Source organism: Oncorhynchus keta, chromosome 18 (genome assembly GCF_023373465.1).
Source record: "Oncorhynchus keta strain PuntledgeMale-10-30-2019 chromosome 18, Oket_V2, whole genome shotgun sequence".
NCBI classification, from domain to species: domain Eukaryota; kingdom Metazoa; phylum Chordata; class Actinopteri; order Salmoniformes; family Salmonidae; genus Oncorhynchus; species Oncorhynchus keta.
Window position 1 is genome coordinate 51,080,943 of NC_068438.1, and position 18,563 is coordinate 51,099,505.

Consider the following 18,563-nt stretch of genomic DNA (forward strand, 5'->3'; position numbering starts at 1 on the left):
ATTGGCAGCAGAGAACTGGGCAGCCAAAGGAGGAATTGGCTTTGGGGGTGACCAGTGAAATATACCTGCTGGAACACGTGGGTGCTGCTGTAGTGACCAGTGAAATATACCTGCTGGAGCACGTGGGTGCTGCTGGAGTGAGCTGAGATAAGGGTGCAATAAGACAAAAAAAGAAAAAAATTGACTACTTTAAAATGGAGATAGCGTCTGTGACAGCACATGTAGTGCAATTGAGGCTATAATGGCACAGAAACAAAGTCCTTTATCTCTGACCTGTTTTTCACTTGTATCTGCCCTCTCATTGGCTATAATGGACCCACCTGATCTCGCCTGCCTTCCATCTTTGAGAACGTATTTGCATTGTTTGAGCGGTCACTTGACTATCTTGTTGATATAATAGACAATCTTTGGTCAAATAGAGTAACGCCAAATACTTCCTGGTGCATACGTTTATTGTCACATGACATTTTGTTTCACCAGTGGAATGTAGACCAACCGAAAGCAGCATTTTATCATAAACTGATGTAACATTAAATGGAACTATCATCTCGATGACATGACAGGTAAGTGAAACAATGTGTAAATTGTAGACAGTGAGGTATTAATGGAACGATACATTGTAACTACTTGCAAACTCTGCCCGATGCGAGAAGAAAGTTCTAAATCATGATTGCGCGTTATTGCCATTGTCCTCTTGTGAAAGTAACGGTAGTGTGTGAAAATACGTTGCAAAAAAAAACATTATTTTATCGGTTGATCCGCTTTCTATAGGGAGGGTATGGATCCCCATAGTCTAACTCGATGTTTGCTATTTGATACAGTTCTGCAATTATTTACATTTAAGTCATTTAGCAGACGCTCTTATCCAGAGCGACTTACAAGCCGCATAGCCAGAAGTTACCTATGCATAGGTCTAATTCATTTGTTTTAGTCATATTGAGGAATGAGGATAATTAAAACTAAGAAATGAAACTCGGCAATATCCAAAACTGTTTTAAAAGAAGTCTAGAACGAACGACGAAGAAACGATGCTTCTCCTTCACTTGCCTAAGCATGAGTCAGCATTTCCTGCTATTGCTCAACCCCAGGAAAACGCACAAACACACAACGGACACAAATACTTTTAATTGGACATTGATTCGCATAATAGTAGAGAATATATTACTAATATACAATTATTAGAGATAATTCATAGTTTACAACCCCAACAGTTGTTCGTGTCTATTCATCTTGTTTATGTCTGTCTGATATTTGTCCCAGCAGCTTGTCAGGTTGTCACCACCATGTCTCTCAGGGGCGACCGTACCTCGGTGTTCACGTTCCAGTCTACGGTTCACAGCTCCCACGTCCTGACGCGTCTCAACGACCAGAGACTGAGTGATGTGTTGTGTGATGTTACACTAGTGGCAGGTGGCAGGGCGTTCAGGGCCCACTGCTCTGTACTGGCCTCCTGTAGTGACTACTTCCACAGCAGGATCCTCAACCACACCAGCCCCAGCCTGGTGCTCACTCTGCCTGATCAGGTCAGGGTTATATATACAAACTACACTGTGGTCTTGTCTCAAATGGCACTCTGTATTCAGAAAGCGTACTACCTTGTTGCCCATAGCGAATCGAGGCGGCCATCTCTGTCGGCGCCGGAGTGCATGCCCATAGTGCAGGGGAATACAGAAACGCCATCTAACTTCTGAAGTTGCTACAGTTGTATTCAGACCCTCTGACTTTTCCACATTTTGTTACGTTATTAGCCATATTTATTTAAAAAAAAAAAAGATTAAATAGTTTTTTTCCCCCCCTCGTCTATCTAAACACAATACCTCAATGATAAAGTAAAAATATATTTTTGCATATTTGTGACATTTACATTTTTAAAAAATGTTTTTTTTACATTTACATAAGTATTCAGACCCTTTACTCAGTACTTTGTTGAAGCACTTTGTTGAAGCACCTTTCAGTGATTTACAGCCTCGAGTCTTCTTGGGTAAGACACTGTAAGCTTGGCACACCTGTATTTGTGGAGTTTCTCCCATTCTTCTCTGCAGATCCTCTCAAGCTCTGTCAGGTTGGATGGGGAGCATCGCTGCACAGCTATTTTCAGGTCTCTCTAGAGATGTTTGATCGGGTTCAAGTCTGGAATCTGTCTGGGCCAATCAAGGACATTCGGAGACTTGTCCCGAAGCCACTCCTGCATTGTCTTGGCTGTGTGCTTAGGGTCGTTGTCCTGTTGTAAGGTGAACCTTCGACCCAGTCTGAGGTCCTGAGCACTTTGGAGCAGATTTTTATCAAAGTTCTGTCTGTACTTTGCTTTGTTCATCTTTCCCTCGATCCTGACTAGTCTCCCAGTCCCTGCAGCTGAAAAACATCCCCACAGCATGATGCTGCCACCACCATGTTTCACCGTAGGGATGGTGCCAGGTTTCCTCCAGACGTGACGCTTGGAATTCAGGCCAAAAAGTTCAATCTTGGTTTCATCAGACCAGAGAGTCTTGTTTCTCATGGCCTGAGAGTCTTTAGGTGCCTTTTGGCAAACTCCAAGTGTGTTGTCATGAGCCTTTTACTGAGGAGTGGCTTCTATCTGGCCACTAACATAAAGTCTTGATTGGGGGAGTGATGCAGAGATGGTTGTCCTTCTGGAAGGTTCTCCCATCTCCACAGAGGAATTCTATAGCCCTGTCAGAGTGACCATTGGGTTCTTGGTCACCTCCCTGACCAAGGCCCTTCCCCACCAATTGCTCAGTTTGGCCAGGTGGCCAACTCTAGGAAGAGTCCTGGTGGTTCCAAACTTCTTCCATTTAAGAATGATGGAGGCCACTGTGTTCTTAAGGATATTCAATGCTGCAGAAATGTTTTGGTACCCTTCCCCAGATCTGTGCCTTGACACAATCCTGTCTCGGAGCTCTGGGGACGATTCCATCAACCTCATGGCTTGGTTTTTGCTCTGACACGCACTGTCAACTGTGAGACATTATATTGACAGGTGTGTGCCTTTCCAAATCATGTCCAATCATATTGAATTTACCACAGGTGGACTCCAATCAAGCTGTAGAAACATTTCAAGGATGATTAGTGGAAACAGGATGCACCTGACCTCAAATTTGAGACTCATAGCAAAGTGTCTGAATACTGATGTAAATAAGGTATTTCTGTTTTTAATTTTTAATACATTTGCAACAACAACGAAAAATCAAAAAACCTGTTTTCACTTTGTCATTGTGGTATATTGTGTGTATATTGATGAGGAAAATGTTTTATTTAATCCATTTAGAATAAGGCTGAGTTAAGAAAATGTGAAAAAAGTCATGTGGTCTGAATACTTTCCGAATGCACTGTATGGTGACATTACATGTAGGGAATACGGTGTCAGGGCCCATAGAAGGGCTCTGGTCTAAAGTAATGCGCTGTGTAGGGAACAAAGGTCTGTAGGGGGCTCCAGGGTCTGTAGGGGGCTCCAGGGTCTGTAGGGGGCTCCAGGGTCTGTAGGGGGCTCCAGGGTCTGTATGGGGCTCCAGGGTCTGTAGGGGGCTCCAGGGTCTGTAGGGGCTCCAGGGTCTGTAGGGGCTCCAGGGTCTGTATGGGGGCTCCAGGGTCTGTATGGGGGCTCCAGGGTCTGTAGGGAACAAAGGTCTGTAGGGCTCCAGGGTCTGTAGGGGGCTCCAGGGTCTGTAGGGGGCTCCAGGGTCTGTAGGGGGCTCCAGGGTCTGTAGGGGCTCCAGGGTCTGTAGGGGGCTCCAGGGTCTGTAAGGGGCTCCAGGGTCTGTAAGGGGCTCCAGGGTCTGTAAGGGGCTCCAGGGTCTGTAAGGGGCTCCAGGGCCTGTAGGGGGCTCCAGGGTCTGTAGGGGGCTCCAGGGTCTGTAGGGGGCTCCCGGGTCTGTAGGGGGCTCCCGGGTCTGTAGGGGGCTCCAGGGCCTGTAGGGGGCTCCAGGGCCTGTAGGGGGCTCCAGGGCCTGTAGGGGGCTCCAGGGTCCGTAGGGGTCCGTAGGGTCCGTAGGGGGCTCCAGGGTCTGTAGGGGGCTCCAGGGTCTGTAGGGGGCTCCAGGGTCTGTAGGGGTCCGTAGGGTCTGTAGGGGGCTCCAGGGTCTGTAGGGCTCCAGGGTCTGTAGGGGGCTCCAGGGTCTGTAGGGGGCTCCAGGGTCTGTAGGGGTCCGTAGGGGGGGGGCTCCAGGGTCTGTAGGGGGCTCCAGGGTCTGTAGGGGCTCCAGGGTCTGTAGGGGGCTCCAGGGTCTGTAGGGGCTCCAGGGTCTGTAGGGGCTCCAGGGTCTGTAGGGGTCCGTAGGGTCTGTAGGGGGCTCCAGGGTCTGTAGGGGGTCCGTAGGGTCTGTAGGGGGCTCCAGGGTCTGTAGGGGGCTCCAGGGTCTGTAGGGGGCTCCAGGGTCTGTAGGAGTCTGTAGGGGGCTCCAGGGTCTGTAGGGGTCCGTAGGGTCTGTAGGGGGCTCCAGGGTCTGTAGGGGGCTCCAGGGTCTGTAGGGGGCTCCAGGGTCTGTAGGGGGCTGTAGGGTCTGTAGGGGCTCCAGGGCCTGTAGGGGCTCCAGGGCCTGTAGGGGGCTCCAGGGTCTGTAGGGGTCTGTAGGGGGCTCCAGGGTCTGTAGGGGGCTCCCGGGTCTGTAGGGGGCTCCAGGGTCTGTAGGGGGCTCCAGGGTCTGTAGGGGGCTCCAGGGCCTGTAGGGGCTCCAGGGCCTGTAGGGGCTCCAGGGTCTGTAGGGGTCCGTAGGGTCTGTAGGGGGCTCCAGGGTCTGTAGGGGCTCCAGGGTCTGTAGGGGCTCCAGGGTCTGTAGGGGGCTCCGTAGGGGTCCGTAGGGTCTGTAGGGGGCTCCAGGGTCTGTAGGGGCTCCAGGGTCTGTAGGGGCTCCAGGGTCTGTAGGGGTCCGTAGGGGTCCGTAGGGTCTGTAGGGGGCTCCAGGGTCTGTAGGGGGCTCCAGGGTCTGTAGGGGCTCCAGGGTCTAGGGGCTCCAGGGTCTGTAGGGGTCCGTAGGGTCTGTAGGGGCTCCAGGGTCTGTAGGGGTCCGTAGGGTCTGTAGGGGCTCCAGGGTCTGTAGGGGCTCCAGGGTCTGTAGGGGCTCCAGGGTCTGTAGGGGGCTCCAGGGTCTGTAGGAGTCTGTAGGGGCTCCAGGGTCTGTAGGGGTCCGTAGGGTCTGTAGGGGCTCCAGGGTCTGTAGGGGGCTCCAGGGTCTGTAGGGGGCTCCAGGGCCTGTAGGGGGCTGTAGGGTCTGTAGGGGCTCCAGGGTCTGTAGGGGCTCCAGGGCCTGTAGGGGGCTCCAGGGCCTGTAGGGGGCTCCAGGGTCTGTAGGGGTCTGTAGGGGCTCCAGGGTCTGTAGGGGCTCCAGGGTCTGTAGGGGGCTCCAGGGTCTGTAGGGGGCTCCAGGGTCCGTAGGGGTCCGTAGGGTCTGTAGGGGGCTCCAGGGTCTGTAGGGGGCTCCAGGGTCTGTAGGGGGCTCCAGGGTCTGTAGGGGGCTCCAGGGTCTGTAGGGGTCTGTAGGGTCTGTAGGGGGCTCCAGGGTCTGTAGGGGCTCCAGGGTCTGTAGGGGCTCCAGGGCCTGTAGGGGGCTCCAGGGCCTGTAGGGGGCTCCAGGGTCTGTAGGGGGCTCCAGGGTCTGTAGGGGCTCCAGGGTCTGTAGGGGTCTGTAGGGGCTCCAGGGTCTGTAGGGGGCTCCAGGGTCTGTAGGGGGCTCCAGGGTCTGTAGGGGCTCCAGGGCCTGTAGGGGCTCCAGGGTCTGTAGGGGCTCCAGGGTCTGTAGGGGCTCCAGGGTCTGTAGGGGGCTCCAGGGTCTGTAGGGGCTCCAGGGCCTGTAGGGGCTCCAGGGTCTGTAGGGGGCTCCAGGGTCTGTAGGGGGCTCCAGGGTCTGTAGGGGGCTCCAGGGCCTGTAGGGGGCTCCAGGGTCTGTAGGGGGCTCCAGGGTCTGTAGGGGGCTCCAGGGTCTGTAGGGGCTCCAGGGCCTGTAGGGGGCTCCAGGGTCTGTAGGGGGCTCCAGGGTCTGTAGGGGCTCCAGGGTCTGTAGGGGTCTGTAGGGTCTGTAGGGGCTCCAGGGTCTGTAGGGGTCTGTAGGGGGCTCCAGGGTCTGTAGGGGCTCCAGGGCCTGTAGGGGCTCCAGGGCCTGTAGGGGGCTCCAGGGCCTGTAGGGGGCTCCAGGGTCTGTAGGGGGCTCCAGGGTCTGTAGGGGGCTCCAGGGTCTGAGCCCGGATGAATCAGTTGGATGAGCATTTCATTTCCATAGGGTTTTATTTACAGAACCTCCTATGTAAAAATAATAATAATAATAATAATTAAAGCGTTTTATAGTAAAGACATGTTATTCAACTGTAAAAATGTATTATATTTTTAATGTGGCAATGAACATGACCAGTTTGCTCTTTGGTTTGGTTGTGTTTCAGATAATTTTCTGCCCAAAAGAAATTAATGGTAAATAATGTATTGTGTCATTTTGGAGTCACTTAAAATAAAATTGTAAATAAGAATAGAATGTTTGTAAACACTTCGACATTATTGTCGACGCTACCACGATTACAGATAGTCTAATGAAGCGTGATTAATAATTAGTGAGAAAGTTACAGACGCACAAATGTCATACCCCCAAGACATGCTAACCTCTCACCATTACAATAACAAGGCAGGTTAGCATTTCATATCATACCCCCAAGACATGCTAACCTCTCACCATTACAATAACAAGGCAGGTTAGCATTTTATATCATACCCCCAAGACATGCTAACCTCTCACCATTACAATAACAAGGCAGGTTAGCATTTTATATCATACCCCCCAAGACATGCTAACCTCTCACTATTACAATAACAGGGGAGGTTAGCATTTTATATCATACCCCCAAGACATGCTAACCTCTCACTATTACAATAACAGGGGAGGTTAGCATTTCATATCATACCCCCAAGACATGCTAACCTCTCACTATTACAATAACAGGGGAGGTTAGCATTTTATATCATACCCCCAAGACATGCTAACCTCTCACCATCACAATAACAAGGCAGGTTAGCATTTTATATCATACCCCCAAGACATGCTAACCTCTCACCATCACAATCACAAGGCAGGTTAGCATTTTATATCATACCCCCCAAGACATGCTAACCTCTCACCATTACAATAACAAGGCAGGTTAGCATTTTGGGGAAGGGGGGCGGTATGATATTTATTCCTTTGATTGGTGAGTCTTTTTGTCGGTGCGCATCTTCGGGAAAATAAGTGATCAATATTGAAAATAATTTATTTGGACGGGCAAGAAAGTATGGAAGGGCAGGCCAGACCCTCCCCAACATACCGACGACCCCTGTAGGGCTCTACTCAAAAGTAGTGCACTATATAGGGAATAGGGTGTCATTTGAGACGCTGACTAGCTCAACATCAAATCAAACGTTTTATTTGTCACGTGCTGAAAACAACACGTGTAGCCCTTAACCAACAGTACAGTTCAAGAAGAGTTAAGAAAATATTTACCAAACAAACTAAAGTAAAAAGTAACACAATAACATAACAATAACGAGGCTATATACAGGGGGTACCGGTACTGAGTCAGTGTGGAGGCTATATACAGGGGGTACCGGTACTGAGTCAGTGTGCTGTGGTACAGGTTAGATATTAACATATTTTCCTCTCCAGGTAACAGCAGAGGGGTTTGAACCATTGCTACAGTTCTGCTACACCTCCAAGCTGCTCTTCACCAAAGACAATATCATGGCCATCCACAGGTGTGCCGGGCTCCTGGGGTTTCACAACCTGGAGACTAGCTGCTTCGACTTCCTTCTGCCAAAGTTCCTGGAGGGTAGCAACGTTACAGCCCAGGAGGCAAGAAGAAGAAGAGGAGGCTGCTGTCAGGGCAGGTCTCAGATCAGGTCCTCCAACCAGGGAAGATTGCCTAGTGGCAGTTTAGCCCACAATACAGACACAAACCAAGACCGAGAGCAGCAGGTTTTACCTCATCCCCAGAACACGGGCCCAAGCCAGACAACAGGAAGTGATGTCAGGGCACAGTGTTCAACTGCCAACCCAAGTGGAACAATGTCACACCAGAGTTTAACAGTGCCTTCGGACGGAAACGTACAAATAAACTTTCTGTCGTCATCCCGATGTCCAAAGAGCCTGGCCTTACTAGTCAACCCGGTCAGCAGTGGTCGGGAGAAGTTCTGTTTACAGACCTGTGGTCCCAACATGTCACCCTTATCCCTCGGGGGAGTGCCATCCTCCAGTGGTCTTGGTGTCTGTCCCATCCTGGCCATGCCGTGTCCTGGTGGTGTTGACCGTAAGCCAGACCCCAACGCCGTTTTCAGTGACAGAGACATCCTAGGGATGGAGGCAGTGGTGTGTCCCATGACGATGGGTGAGGGGAGTCTGAGAGATTGCCCACTCTCCAGTGAACTGCCGTCCCATGACGACGCGAGCCCATCAGACCTTATTGAGGCAACGGTGTGTCCCATGACGATGGGTGAGGGGAGTCTGAGAGATTGCCCACTCTCCAGTGAACTGCCGTCCCATGACGACGCAAGCCCATCAGACCTTATTGAGGCAACGGTTGGAGAGATGGATGATGACCAGCCTGTTGTTGGGAGTCTGATGGCTGAAGAAGCTGGGTGTAACCCAGGTTCCTGTAGCACGTGCCCACTGAGAGGCTCAGGGGTGGTAGAGGAGGCTGAGCTTCAGCTACCTGTATTGGATCTCCTGGCAATACACAAAAGCCCTAACTCAGAAAATAGTGAGGGGGAGAGCCATGGTGGATGCCTTATGCTCCCAAGGCCACGACGATTAGGTCAAGTAGATCAGCTACCGGTGTTAATGCAGAGAGACCCTGGTCTGGATGGCAGCGTGGATGTTGAGGGTCATCTCCCTGACTCCGCCCTCACTGACCCCTCCCTCTCTGACCCCACCCTCTGTGGTCTTACCCCTGATGGTAGGGGGTATGGAGAGCGGAGCAGCGTGGAGAGGGAGGTGGCTGAACATCTGGCCAAGGGTTTCTGGCCTGATTTATACCCCTCACAGACTGAACCTCTCCCTAGTCTCCCTGATCTGGACACCATGGAGCACGGAGGTCTGGGGAGAGTTCCTAATCTGGACACCATGGGGCAGGGAGGTCTGGGGAGAGTTCCTAATCTGGACACCATGGAGCACGGAGGTCTGGGGAGAGTTCCTAATCTGGACACCATGGAGCAGGGAGGTCTGGGGAGAGTTCCTAATCTGGACACCATGGAGCACGGAGGTCTGGGGAGAGTTCCTAATCTGGACACCATGGAGCACGGAGGTCTGGGGAAGGCTACAGACTTCCCCTGGCAGCTAGACCTGAACTCAAATCCAGCAGACTGTCCCTTCCTTAGAGACCTGGGGACAGGAGAGGCAGAGGGGATGGAAGAGGTAGGGGGGGTGGAGGAGACCGGGGAGATGGGTAAGGTAGGACAGACTGGTGTGATGGGTGGGGTGGAGGAGACCGGGGAGGCCCAGACCCCTGGTGGGAACCACAGCCTGTCCCAGTCTGAGATGAGTCCCTACATGTCATCTCTTAACTCAGGAGAGGACTCAGATGGAGACCTGGACACAGATGGAGACACGGAGAGAGAGGCCAACAACAGGAGAGCACAAGAGGTCAGAGTTCTTACTGAAAGGTCACAGTGTATTGGTGTAATGAGTTACCAAATACTTTTGACCAGAGACCATCTGTCTTTTAACACCCATCCGTGGTGTGTTCTCCAGGTTCGTCTGCCCTTCCCGGTGGTTCAGATCTCGTCAGTGAGTCGTAGTGCCTTCCAACAGCTCCTCCGATGCCAGCAGCTGACCCACGAACAGCTGGAATTCGTCCACGACGTCCGCCGACGCAGCAAGAACCGCGTGGCCGCCCAGCGCTGTCGCAAGAGGAAGCTAGAAGGCATCAGTCAACTACAGACTGAGATCGGCACACTGGTATGTCTGTGTTTGCTATCATCTCTCTTGCGGAGTTGGGTCAATTCCATTTCAATTCCAGTCCATTCAGAAATAAACCAAATTCCAATTTCGGTGTAATTCCTGAATTGACTGGAATTTAAATTAAATTGACGCCAACCCTACTCTTGTCATTTATAATCTCATAATATAGCATTCTAATCTTATTTATAATCTGGCAATTTGATTTAATTGTAAACATTTCAGCAATACATGTTATAGCGGATAGTTCAACTGGAGTTTATTAAATTGAGCAACGCATAAATAATTTGCCTCTTATGTGACTAATTACACAATGACATTCATAGCTGAGCTGTGTAGTATTGGTCCAGTGGGTTGTGATGTAACATCCTGTTCTGCCCCACAGAGAGGAGAGAAGAAGAGGTTGCTGGAGGAGCAGGCCCATCTGCAGAGGAACATGGAGGAGATGTTACAGAGTCTGACAGGGTTGTGTCACAGCGTCTGCAACGAGACAGGGGTCTGTCATGAGCAGGACCAGCTACAGCTCCTATCCAAGCTCCAGTCTCCTGACGTCTCTCTCTCAGCCCTCCTCAACACTCTGGCCTCCCCCAGCCTCCCCCTCTCCTCTCCTGGCCTCCCCTTGGGACTGAAGCCAGAGAGCTTAGAGCCCCAACCCCTGCCTACACCACCAGCACCAGCACAGCCCTAGAACCAATCACAGCCCCAACCCCTGCCTATACCACAACCACCAGCACAGCCCTAGACCCAATCACAGCCCCACCACTGCCGTAACCTGCCCTAGAGAACTGCCCCAAGGCTGTCCCAACCTGCCCTAGAGAACTGCCCCAACGCGGTCCCAACCTGCCCTAGAGAACTGCCCCAAGGCGGTCCCAACCTGCCCTAGAGAACTGCCCCAAGGCGGTCCCAACCTGCCCTAGAGAACTGCCCCAAGGCGGTCCCAACCTGCCCTAGAGAACTGCCCCAAGGCGGTCCCAACCTGCCCTAGAACTGCCCCAACGCGGTCCCAACCTGCCCTAGAGAACTGCCCCAACGCGGTCCCAACCTGCCCTAGAGAACTGCCCCAAGGCGGTCCCAACCTGCCCTAGAGAACTGGCCCAAGGCGGTCCCAACCTGCCCTAGAGAACTGGCCCAAGGCGGTCCCAACCTGCCCTAGAGAACTGCCCCAACGCGGTCCCAACCTGCCCTAGAGAACTGCCCCAAGGCGGTCCCAACCTGCCCTAGAGAACTGCCCCAAGGCAGTCCCAACCTGCCCTAGAGAACTGCCCCAATGCTGTCCCATCCTGCCCCAATGCTGTCCCATCCTGCCCCAATGCTGTCCCATCCTGCCCCAGAGAACTGCCCCAAGGCTGTCCCATCCTGCCCCAGAGAACTGCCCCAATGCTGTCCCATCCTGCCCCAATGCTGTCCCATCCTGCCCCAATGCTGTCCCATCCTGCCCCAAGGCTGTCCCATCCTGCCCCAGAGAACTGCCCCAAGGCTGTCCCATCCTGCCCCAGAGAACTGCCCCAAGGCTGTCCCATCCTGCCCCAATGCTGTCCCATCCTGCCCCAGAGAACTGCCCCAATGCTGTCCCATCCTGCCCTTGAGAACTGCCCCAATGCTGTCCCATCCTGCCCTTGAGAACTGCCCCAATGCTGTCCCATCCTGCCCCAGAGAACTGCCCCAATGCTGTCCCATCCTGCCCCAGAGAACTGCCCCAAGGCTGTCCCAACCTGCCCTTGAGAACTGCCCCAATGCTGTCCCATCCTGCCCCAGAGAACTGCCCCAATGCTGTCCCATCCTGCCCCAGAGAACTGCCCCAAGGCTGTCCCAACCTGCCCTTGAGAACTGCCCCAAGGCTGCACCAACCTCAACCTGCCCCAGAGAACTGCCCCAATGCTGTCCCATCCTGCCCCAGTGCTGTCCCATCCTGCCCCAAGGCTGTCCCAACCTCAACCTGCCCCAGAGAACTGCCCCAATGCTGTCCCATCCTGCCCCAGTGCTGTCCCATCCTGCCCCAAGGCTGTCCCAACCTCAACCTGCCCCAGAGAACTGCCTAGCGCTACATAGCAACATATCAATTCAGGGCCATATACTGTCTAGACTATAGATAATATAGATCTCTTATTGGATATAACTCTATACTGTATAGACTATAGATAATATAGATCTGTTATTGGATGTAACTCTATACTGTATAGACTATAGATAATATAGATCTGTTATTGGATATAACTCTATACTGTATAGACTATAGATAATATAGATCTGTTATTGGATATAACTCTATACTGTATAGACTATAGATAATATAGATCTGTTATTGGATATAACTCTATACTGTATAGACTATAGATAATATAGATCTGTTATTGGATATAACTCTATACTGTATAGACTATAGATAATATAGATCTGTTATTGGATATAACTCTATACTGTATAGACTATAGATAATATAGATCTGTTATTGGATATAACTCTATACTGTATAGATAATATAGATCTGTTATTGGATATAACTCTATACTGTATGGCTCAGATGAACTCTCACTGTTATTCACTGTCTCAGTTTACGTCCCAAATGGCACACTATTCAGTGCCCTACTTTTGACCAAGACCTATAGGGCTCTGGTCAAAAGGTAGTGCACTAGAGAAGGATCCAATCAAATGTATTTATAAAGCCCTTCGTACATCAGCTGATATCTCAAAGTGCTGTACAGAAACCCAGCCTAAAACCCCCAAACAGCCAGCAATGCAGGTGTAGAAGCACGGTGGAGCATTACGGCCTAAAACCCCCAAACAGTAAGCAATGCAGGTGTAGAAGCACTGTGGAGCATTACGGCCTAAAACCCCCAAACAGCAAGCAATGCAGGTGTAGAAGCACGGTGGAGCATTACGGCCTAAAACCCCAAACAGCCAGTAATGCAGGTGTAGAAGCACTGTGGAGCATTACGGCCTAAAACCCCAAACAGCCAGTAATGCAGGTGTAGAAGCACGGTGGAGCATTACGGCCTAAAACCCCCAAACAGCCAGTAATGCAGGTGTAGAAGCACTGTGGAGCATTACTGCCTAAAACCCCCAAACAGGAAGCAATGCAGGTGTAGAAGCACTGTGGAGCATTACGGCCTAAAACCCCCAAACAGGAAGCAATGCAGGTGTAGAAGCACTGTGGAGCATTACGGCCTAAAACCCCCAAACAGCCAGTAATGCAGGTGTAGAAGCACGGTGGAGCATTACGGCCTAAAACCCCCAAACAGCCAGCAATGCAGGTGTAGAAGCACTGTGGAGCATTACGGCCTAAAACCCCCAAACAGGAAGCAATGCAGGTGTAGAAGCACTGTGGAGCATTACGGCCTAAAACCCCCCAAACAGGAAGCAATGCAGGTGTAGAAGCACTGTGGAGCATTACGGCCTAAAACCCCCAAACAGCAAGCAATGCAGGTGTAGAAGCACGGTGGAGCATTACGGCCTAAAACCCCCAAACAGCAAGCAATGCAGGTGTAGAAGCACGGTGGAGCATTACGGCCTAAAACCCCCAAACAGCCAGCAATGCAGGTGTAGAAGCACGGTGGAGCATTACGGCCTAAAACCCCCAAACAGCCAGCAATGCAGGTGTAGAAGCACTGTGGAGCATTACGGCCTAAAACCCCCAAACAGGAAGCAATGCAGGTGTAGAAGCACTGTGGAGCATTACGGCCTAAAACCCCCAAACAGCAAGCAATGCAGGTGTAGAAGCACTGTGGAGCATTACGGCCTAAAACCCCCAAACAGCAAGCAATGCAGGTGTAGAAGCACTGTGGAGCATTACGGCCTAAAACCCCCAAACAGCAAGCAATGCAGGTGTAGAAGCACTGTGGAGCATTACGGCCTAAAACCCCCCAAACAGGAAGCAATGCAGGTGTAGAAGCACGGTTGAGCATTACGGCCTAAAACCCCCAAACAGCCAGTAATGCAGGTGTAGAAGCACTGTGGAGCATTACGGCCTAAAACCCCCAAACAGGAAGCAATGCAGGTGTAGAAGCACTGTGGAGCATTACGGCCTAAAACCCCCCAAACAGGAAGCAATGCAGGTGTAGAAGCACTGTGGAGCATTACGGCCTAAAACCCCCTAAACAGGAAGCAATGCAGGTGTAGAAGCACTGTGGAGCATTACGGCCTAAAACCCCCAAACAGGAAGCAATGCAGGTGTAGAAGCACTGTGGAGCATTACGGCCTAAAACCCCCAAACAGGAAGCAATGCAGGTGTAGAAGCACTGTGGAGCATTACGGCCTAAAACCCCCAAACAGCCAGCAATGCAGGTGTAGAAGCACGGTGGAGCATTACGGCCTAAAACCCCCAAACAGCCAGCAATGCAGGTGTAGAAGCACTGTGGAGCATTACGGCCTAAAACCCCCAAACAGGAAGCAATGCAGGTGTAGAAGCACTGTGGAGCATTACGGCCTAAAACCCCCAAACAGCAAGCAATGCAGGTGTAGAAGCACTGTGGAGCATTACGGCCTAAAACCCCCAAACAGCAAGCAATGCAGGTGTAGAAGCACTGTGGAGCATTACGGCCTAAAACCCCCAAACAGCAAGCAATGCAGGTGTAGAAGCACTGTGGAGCATTACGGCCTAAAACCCCCAAACAGCAAGCAATGCAGGTGTAGAAGCACTGTGGAGCATTACGGCCTAAAACCCCCAAACAGCAAGCAATGCAGGTGTAGAAGCACTGTGGAGCATTACGGCCTAAAACCCCCAAACAGCAAGCAATGCAGGTGTAGAAGCACTGTGGAGCATTACGGCCTAAAACCCCAAACAGCAAGCAATGCAGGTGTAGAAGCACGGTGGAGCATTACGGCCTAAAACCCCCAAACAGCAAGCAATGCAGGTGTAGAAGCACTGTGGAGCATTACGGCCTAAAACCCCCAAACAGCAAGCAATGCAGGTGTAGAAGCACTGTGGAGCATTACGGCCTAAAACCCCCAAACAGCAAGCAATGCAGGTGTAGAAGCACGGTGGAGCATTACGGCCTAAAACCCCCAAACAGCAAGCAATGCAGGTGTAGAAGCACGGTGGAGCATTACGGCCTAAAACCCCCAAACAGCAAGCAATGCAGGTGTAGAAGCACGTAAAAGTCTAATCAGTCTGAAAATTGAAGTGGAGCAGAATGACATGTGTTTTTACAGTAACTTTTGAAGGACTTGGTGTATGAACCTAATAGACTTTAGCTCAGTGGGATTACAACACAGTATCGTGACAGCAGGACACCTGGATTCTAACCCTGGTCGGCGACGGTCACAAACCCGTTTTTGAAAGGATTTACTGTAACGTTTTCAGGATGCATGTACCCCCCCCCCTTCCCCCATGATATATATTGTGACAGTATGCATACCTGTTAGGGTGTAGGATGTGGACCTCTTTCTGACTACATTTACATGTGCTTTTTAGCTGCCCTAACTGTACAGCATAATATCCATGCAACTTAAATACAGTATTTCCTCAATGAACATAATAGCCATTCAATTTAAATACAGTATTTGTCATAAGCATAATATGCAATTCAATTAAAATAGAATGTTTCTCACTTCACATAATATCCATTCAATTAAAATAGAATATTTCTCACTTAAAATAATAGCCATTCAATTTGAATCCAGTATTTTGTCACTAAATCTGAGATTCTCTGTAGGTGCACAATACCAAGCACACAGCCAAGAGACTTTGACCATCATCTCTCTTATGCATTAATTCATTCATTTTAAATTCATGAATCTCAGGAAACCACTTCGCCCATTTATCTGTTCAGCCATTCTTTCATTCGCCACATCCATCAGTAGTTTGATTTGCTGAGTGAGGTAAATGAAGATCATGATAGTTTTTTTTTGTTGGTCATTTTAGATCATTTTAACAAGTCATCTATTTTATTTTATTTTTTTAAGAGCATTAATTGAGACATTTTATGATATCGATGACATGACATTCTGTCTTTTCAAATAGGTAAAACGGTTACATTTTTGTCTGATATTATAACAGAAAGTATTGTAGGGTAGAAGGGAATCGATGGGTACGTCCCAAATTGACCACTGTTGCCTATACGTAAGGGCCCATTTGTAGTTCGCTATAGACGATAGGGTGCCATTTGGGATTTAGCCAATGTGTATTATCTGCTACAGTACGTTCCTTACTGATCTATTGCAAACACTTGCACCTTCTTTCACCATGAGTGTGTTGATTGTAGGCTTACAATTGTTTTAGTGTTTTGAATTCAAACGAGACGTTTCGATGGCACCTTCATTTCAATAGGCGACATGTTTTACTGTAGATGGTAAAGACTTCTCATTTCCACATTAAAGGTTTGGAAATGTATCCATTTTCCGTGGATTTTATCCGAATTTTCTCGACGCCGCAGATGATCGATTATATTGACCAGATATCGCCCTCAAAAAAATGTCTTTAAAAATGGAAAGGCAGTCGGGAGGAGGCAAGATCAGGTGGGACCATTCTAGCCAATGAGAGGACAGGTACAGGCATGTGAAGAACAGGCACAACTTTTTTCCATTAGTTACCACAGCCACAAAGTCATAATCGTCTATATCGTGAAAATTAATGTAAACAAAAAACTATATTTCTGGTCCTAATATAAGGTTATGGTTAGGTACAAGGTTAGCAGTGTAATTAGGTTTAAAATCACTTTTTTTAGAAGATCAATTGTAGAAATGGGCAGGGTTTATGACTTTGTGGATGTGGTAACTACTGACAATGACTAGGCACGACTCTAATATAAAGAGATATTTCTCCAAGTTGCCGTGATGTCACTTCTCCTATTCATATCAGTACACCTGCAGCAACCTAATCATTACGAAACTTGAAATCGATCAAATCATCCATTACGATGTTTGTTAAACAAATTTGACACTTTCATTGACCCCATACAAAAACACCTCCCGCTGGAGAATACAGATTTTGGTCAGTCAATCAGTCAGTCAGTCAGTCAATCAATCAGTCAGTCAATCAGTCAGTCAGTCAGTCAGTCAATCAGTCAGTCAATCAGTCAGTCAGTCAATCAATCAGTCAGTCAGTCAGTCAGTCAGTCAGTCAATCAGTCAGTCAATCAGTCAGTCAGTCAGTCAGTCAATCAGTCAGTCAGTCAGTCAATCAGTCAGTCAATCAGTCAGTCAGTCAGTCAGTCAGTCAATCAGTCAGTCAATCAGTCAGTCAGTCAATCAGTCAGTCAATCAGTCAATCAGTCAGTCAGTCAATCAGTCAGTCAATCAGTCAGTCAATTAGTCAATCAGTCAGTCAGTCAATCAGCTATCATTGCGTTTACTTGATAGCTACCTACACAAATAGCTAGCTAGAACAACGTGTTAATAAGATAAATTCATTTAAAAAGATTAAAAGCAATACAAATAAGTTATCCAGTAGGCATCTACTGGATAGTCAAACAGTCAGTCAATCAGTCAGTCAGTCAGTCAGTCAGTCAGTCAGTCAATCAGTCAGTCAATCAGTCAGTCAGTCAGTCAATCAGTCAATCAGTCAGTAAATTAGTCAGTCAGTCAGTCAGTCAATCAGTCAGTCAATCAGTAAATTAGTCAGTCAATCAGTCAGTAAATTAGTCAGTCAGTCAATCAGTAAATTAGTCAGTCAGTCAATCAGTAAATTAGTCAGTCAGTCAGTCAGTCAGTCAGTCAATTAGTCAGTCAGTCAATCAGTAAATTAGTCAATTAGTCAGTCAGTCAGTCAGTCAGTCAATCAGTCAGTCAGTCAGTCAGTCAGTCAGTCAGTCAGTCAATCAATCAGTCAGTCAGTCAATCAATTAGTCAATCAGTAAATGAGTCAGTCAATCAGTCAATCAGTCAGTCAGTCAGTCAGTCAGTCAGTCAGTCAATCAGTCAGTCAGTCAGTCAGTCAGTCAGTCAGTCAATCAGTCAGTCAGTCAGTCAATCAGTCAGTCAGTCAGTCAGTCAGTCAGTCAGTCAATTAGTCAGTCAGTCAATCAGTCAATCAATCAGTCAGTCAATTAGTCAATCAGTCAGTCAGTCAGTCAATCAGTCAGTCAGTCAATCAGTCAGTCAATTAGTCAGTCAGTCAATCAGTCAGTCAGTCAGTCAATCAGTCAGTCAGTCAATCAGTCAGTCAATTAGTCAATCAGTCAGTCAATCAGTCAGTCAAATGTATTTATATAGCCCTTCTTACATCAGCTGATATCTCAAAGTGCTGTACAGAAACCCAGCCTAAAACCCCAAACGGCAAGCAATGCAGGTGTAGAAGCACGGCGGCTAGGAAAAACTCCCTAGAAAGGACACAGGCAGGGTCCTTCCAACTGGCAGTGTGCAACCTTTTTAGTTTGTTTATCAATTCATGGAAGTAGTTGAAGAAGAAAATGAGGTACTTCAAAATGGAAGTGGAAAAAGGTGCAAGATAGAAATTTGGTTGCGCATTAGAAATGTTTATCTTGTTAATGTCAGTCACTGACCGTCACTCAGTTAGCCATGTCAAATTTTAGAATGGTAAGAATTGCATAAAATTTGTTAAAAAATGTACAAACCTTTTCTCTCTGCCCCATGGCAAAGTGTGTAAAACAGCAGAAAAACAGTAATACCAAACTTTTTGAGCGACCGACAAAAATTCACATAGAAATGTGAGTTATAGATCTGTCATTCTCATTGAAAGCCAGTCTAAGAAGCGGACGATCTGTTCTA

General features: G+C 49.1%; 2 protein-coding genes and 1 long non-coding RNA gene across 55 annotated transcripts; all 3 read left to right on the forward strand.

Moving 5' to 3' along the window:
• Nucleotides 1-412: 412 nt before the first annotated feature.
• LOC118381447 (zinc finger and BTB domain-containing protein 5-like) lies at nucleotides 413-8,531 on the forward strand (the record flags this gene model as incomplete). The annotated part of the gene is made up of 3 exons (XM_052468910.1): nucleotides 413-563; nucleotides 1,261-1,523; nucleotides 7,614-8,531. Coding segments are annotated over exons 1-3 (1,188 nt in total), but the record flags the coding sequence as incomplete, so codon positions are not given.
• On the forward strand, nucleotides 8,509-10,740 carry bach1a (BTB and CNC homology 1, basic leucine zipper transcription factor 1 a). 4 transcript variants are annotated; one of them, XM_052468770.1, is made up of 5 exons: nucleotides 8,509-9,036; nucleotides 9,079-9,120; nucleotides 9,163-9,584; nucleotides 9,693-9,899; nucleotides 10,285-10,740. In XM_052468770.1, the coding sequence occupies exons 1-5, from the start codon at nucleotides 8,532-8,534 to the stop codon at nucleotides 10,585-10,587; spliced, it is 1,479 nt and encodes a 492-aa protein (XP_052324730.1). In that variant the 5' UTR covers nucleotides 8,509-8,531; the 3' UTR covers nucleotides 10,588-10,740. The 4 variants fall into 4 exon arrangements, with proteins under 4 accessions (XP_052324730.1, XP_052324729.1, XP_052324731.1 ...); XM_052468769.1 differs by having other exon boundaries at nucleotides 9,079-9,584; XM_052468771.1 differs by lacking the exon at nucleotides 9,079-9,120.
• A 1,354-nt stretch (nucleotides 10,741-12,094) lies between these two features.
• Nucleotides 12,095-14,912, forward strand: LOC127908964 (uncharacterized). 50 transcript variants are annotated; one of them, XR_008069259.1, is made up of 6 exons: nucleotides 12,097-12,753; nucleotides 12,980-13,150; nucleotides 13,208-13,265; nucleotides 13,380-13,951; nucleotides 14,010-14,636; nucleotides 14,750-14,912. It is a non-coding gene; the product is annotated as an uncharacterized LOC127908964 (long non-coding RNA). The 50 variants fall into 50 exon arrangements; XR_008069266.1 differs by having other exon boundaries at nucleotides 13,437-13,951; XR_008069271.1 differs by lacking the exon at nucleotides 13,208-13,265 and adding an exon at nucleotides 13,266-13,322 and having other exon boundaries at nucleotides 12,980-13,093; nucleotides 13,494-13,951.
• The last annotated feature ends 3,651 nt before the right edge of the window (nucleotides 14,913-18,563 follow it).

Bases quoted from the DNA above. Each gene is read 5' to 3' on its own strand.
- bach1a (XM_052468769.1), top strand. From the start codon at position 8,532: ATGGATGATGACCAGCCTGTTGTTGGGAGTCTGATGGCTGAAGAAGCT. The intron at 9,037-9,078 runs GTCTGGGGAGAG...TGGGGCAGGGAG, and splicing joins GGACACCATGGAGCACGGAG to GTCTGGGGAGAGTTCCTAAT. The intron at 9,900-10,284 runs GTATGTCTGTGT...TCTGCCCCACAG, and splicing joins AGACTGAGATCGGCACACTG to AGAGGAGAGAAGAAGAGGTT.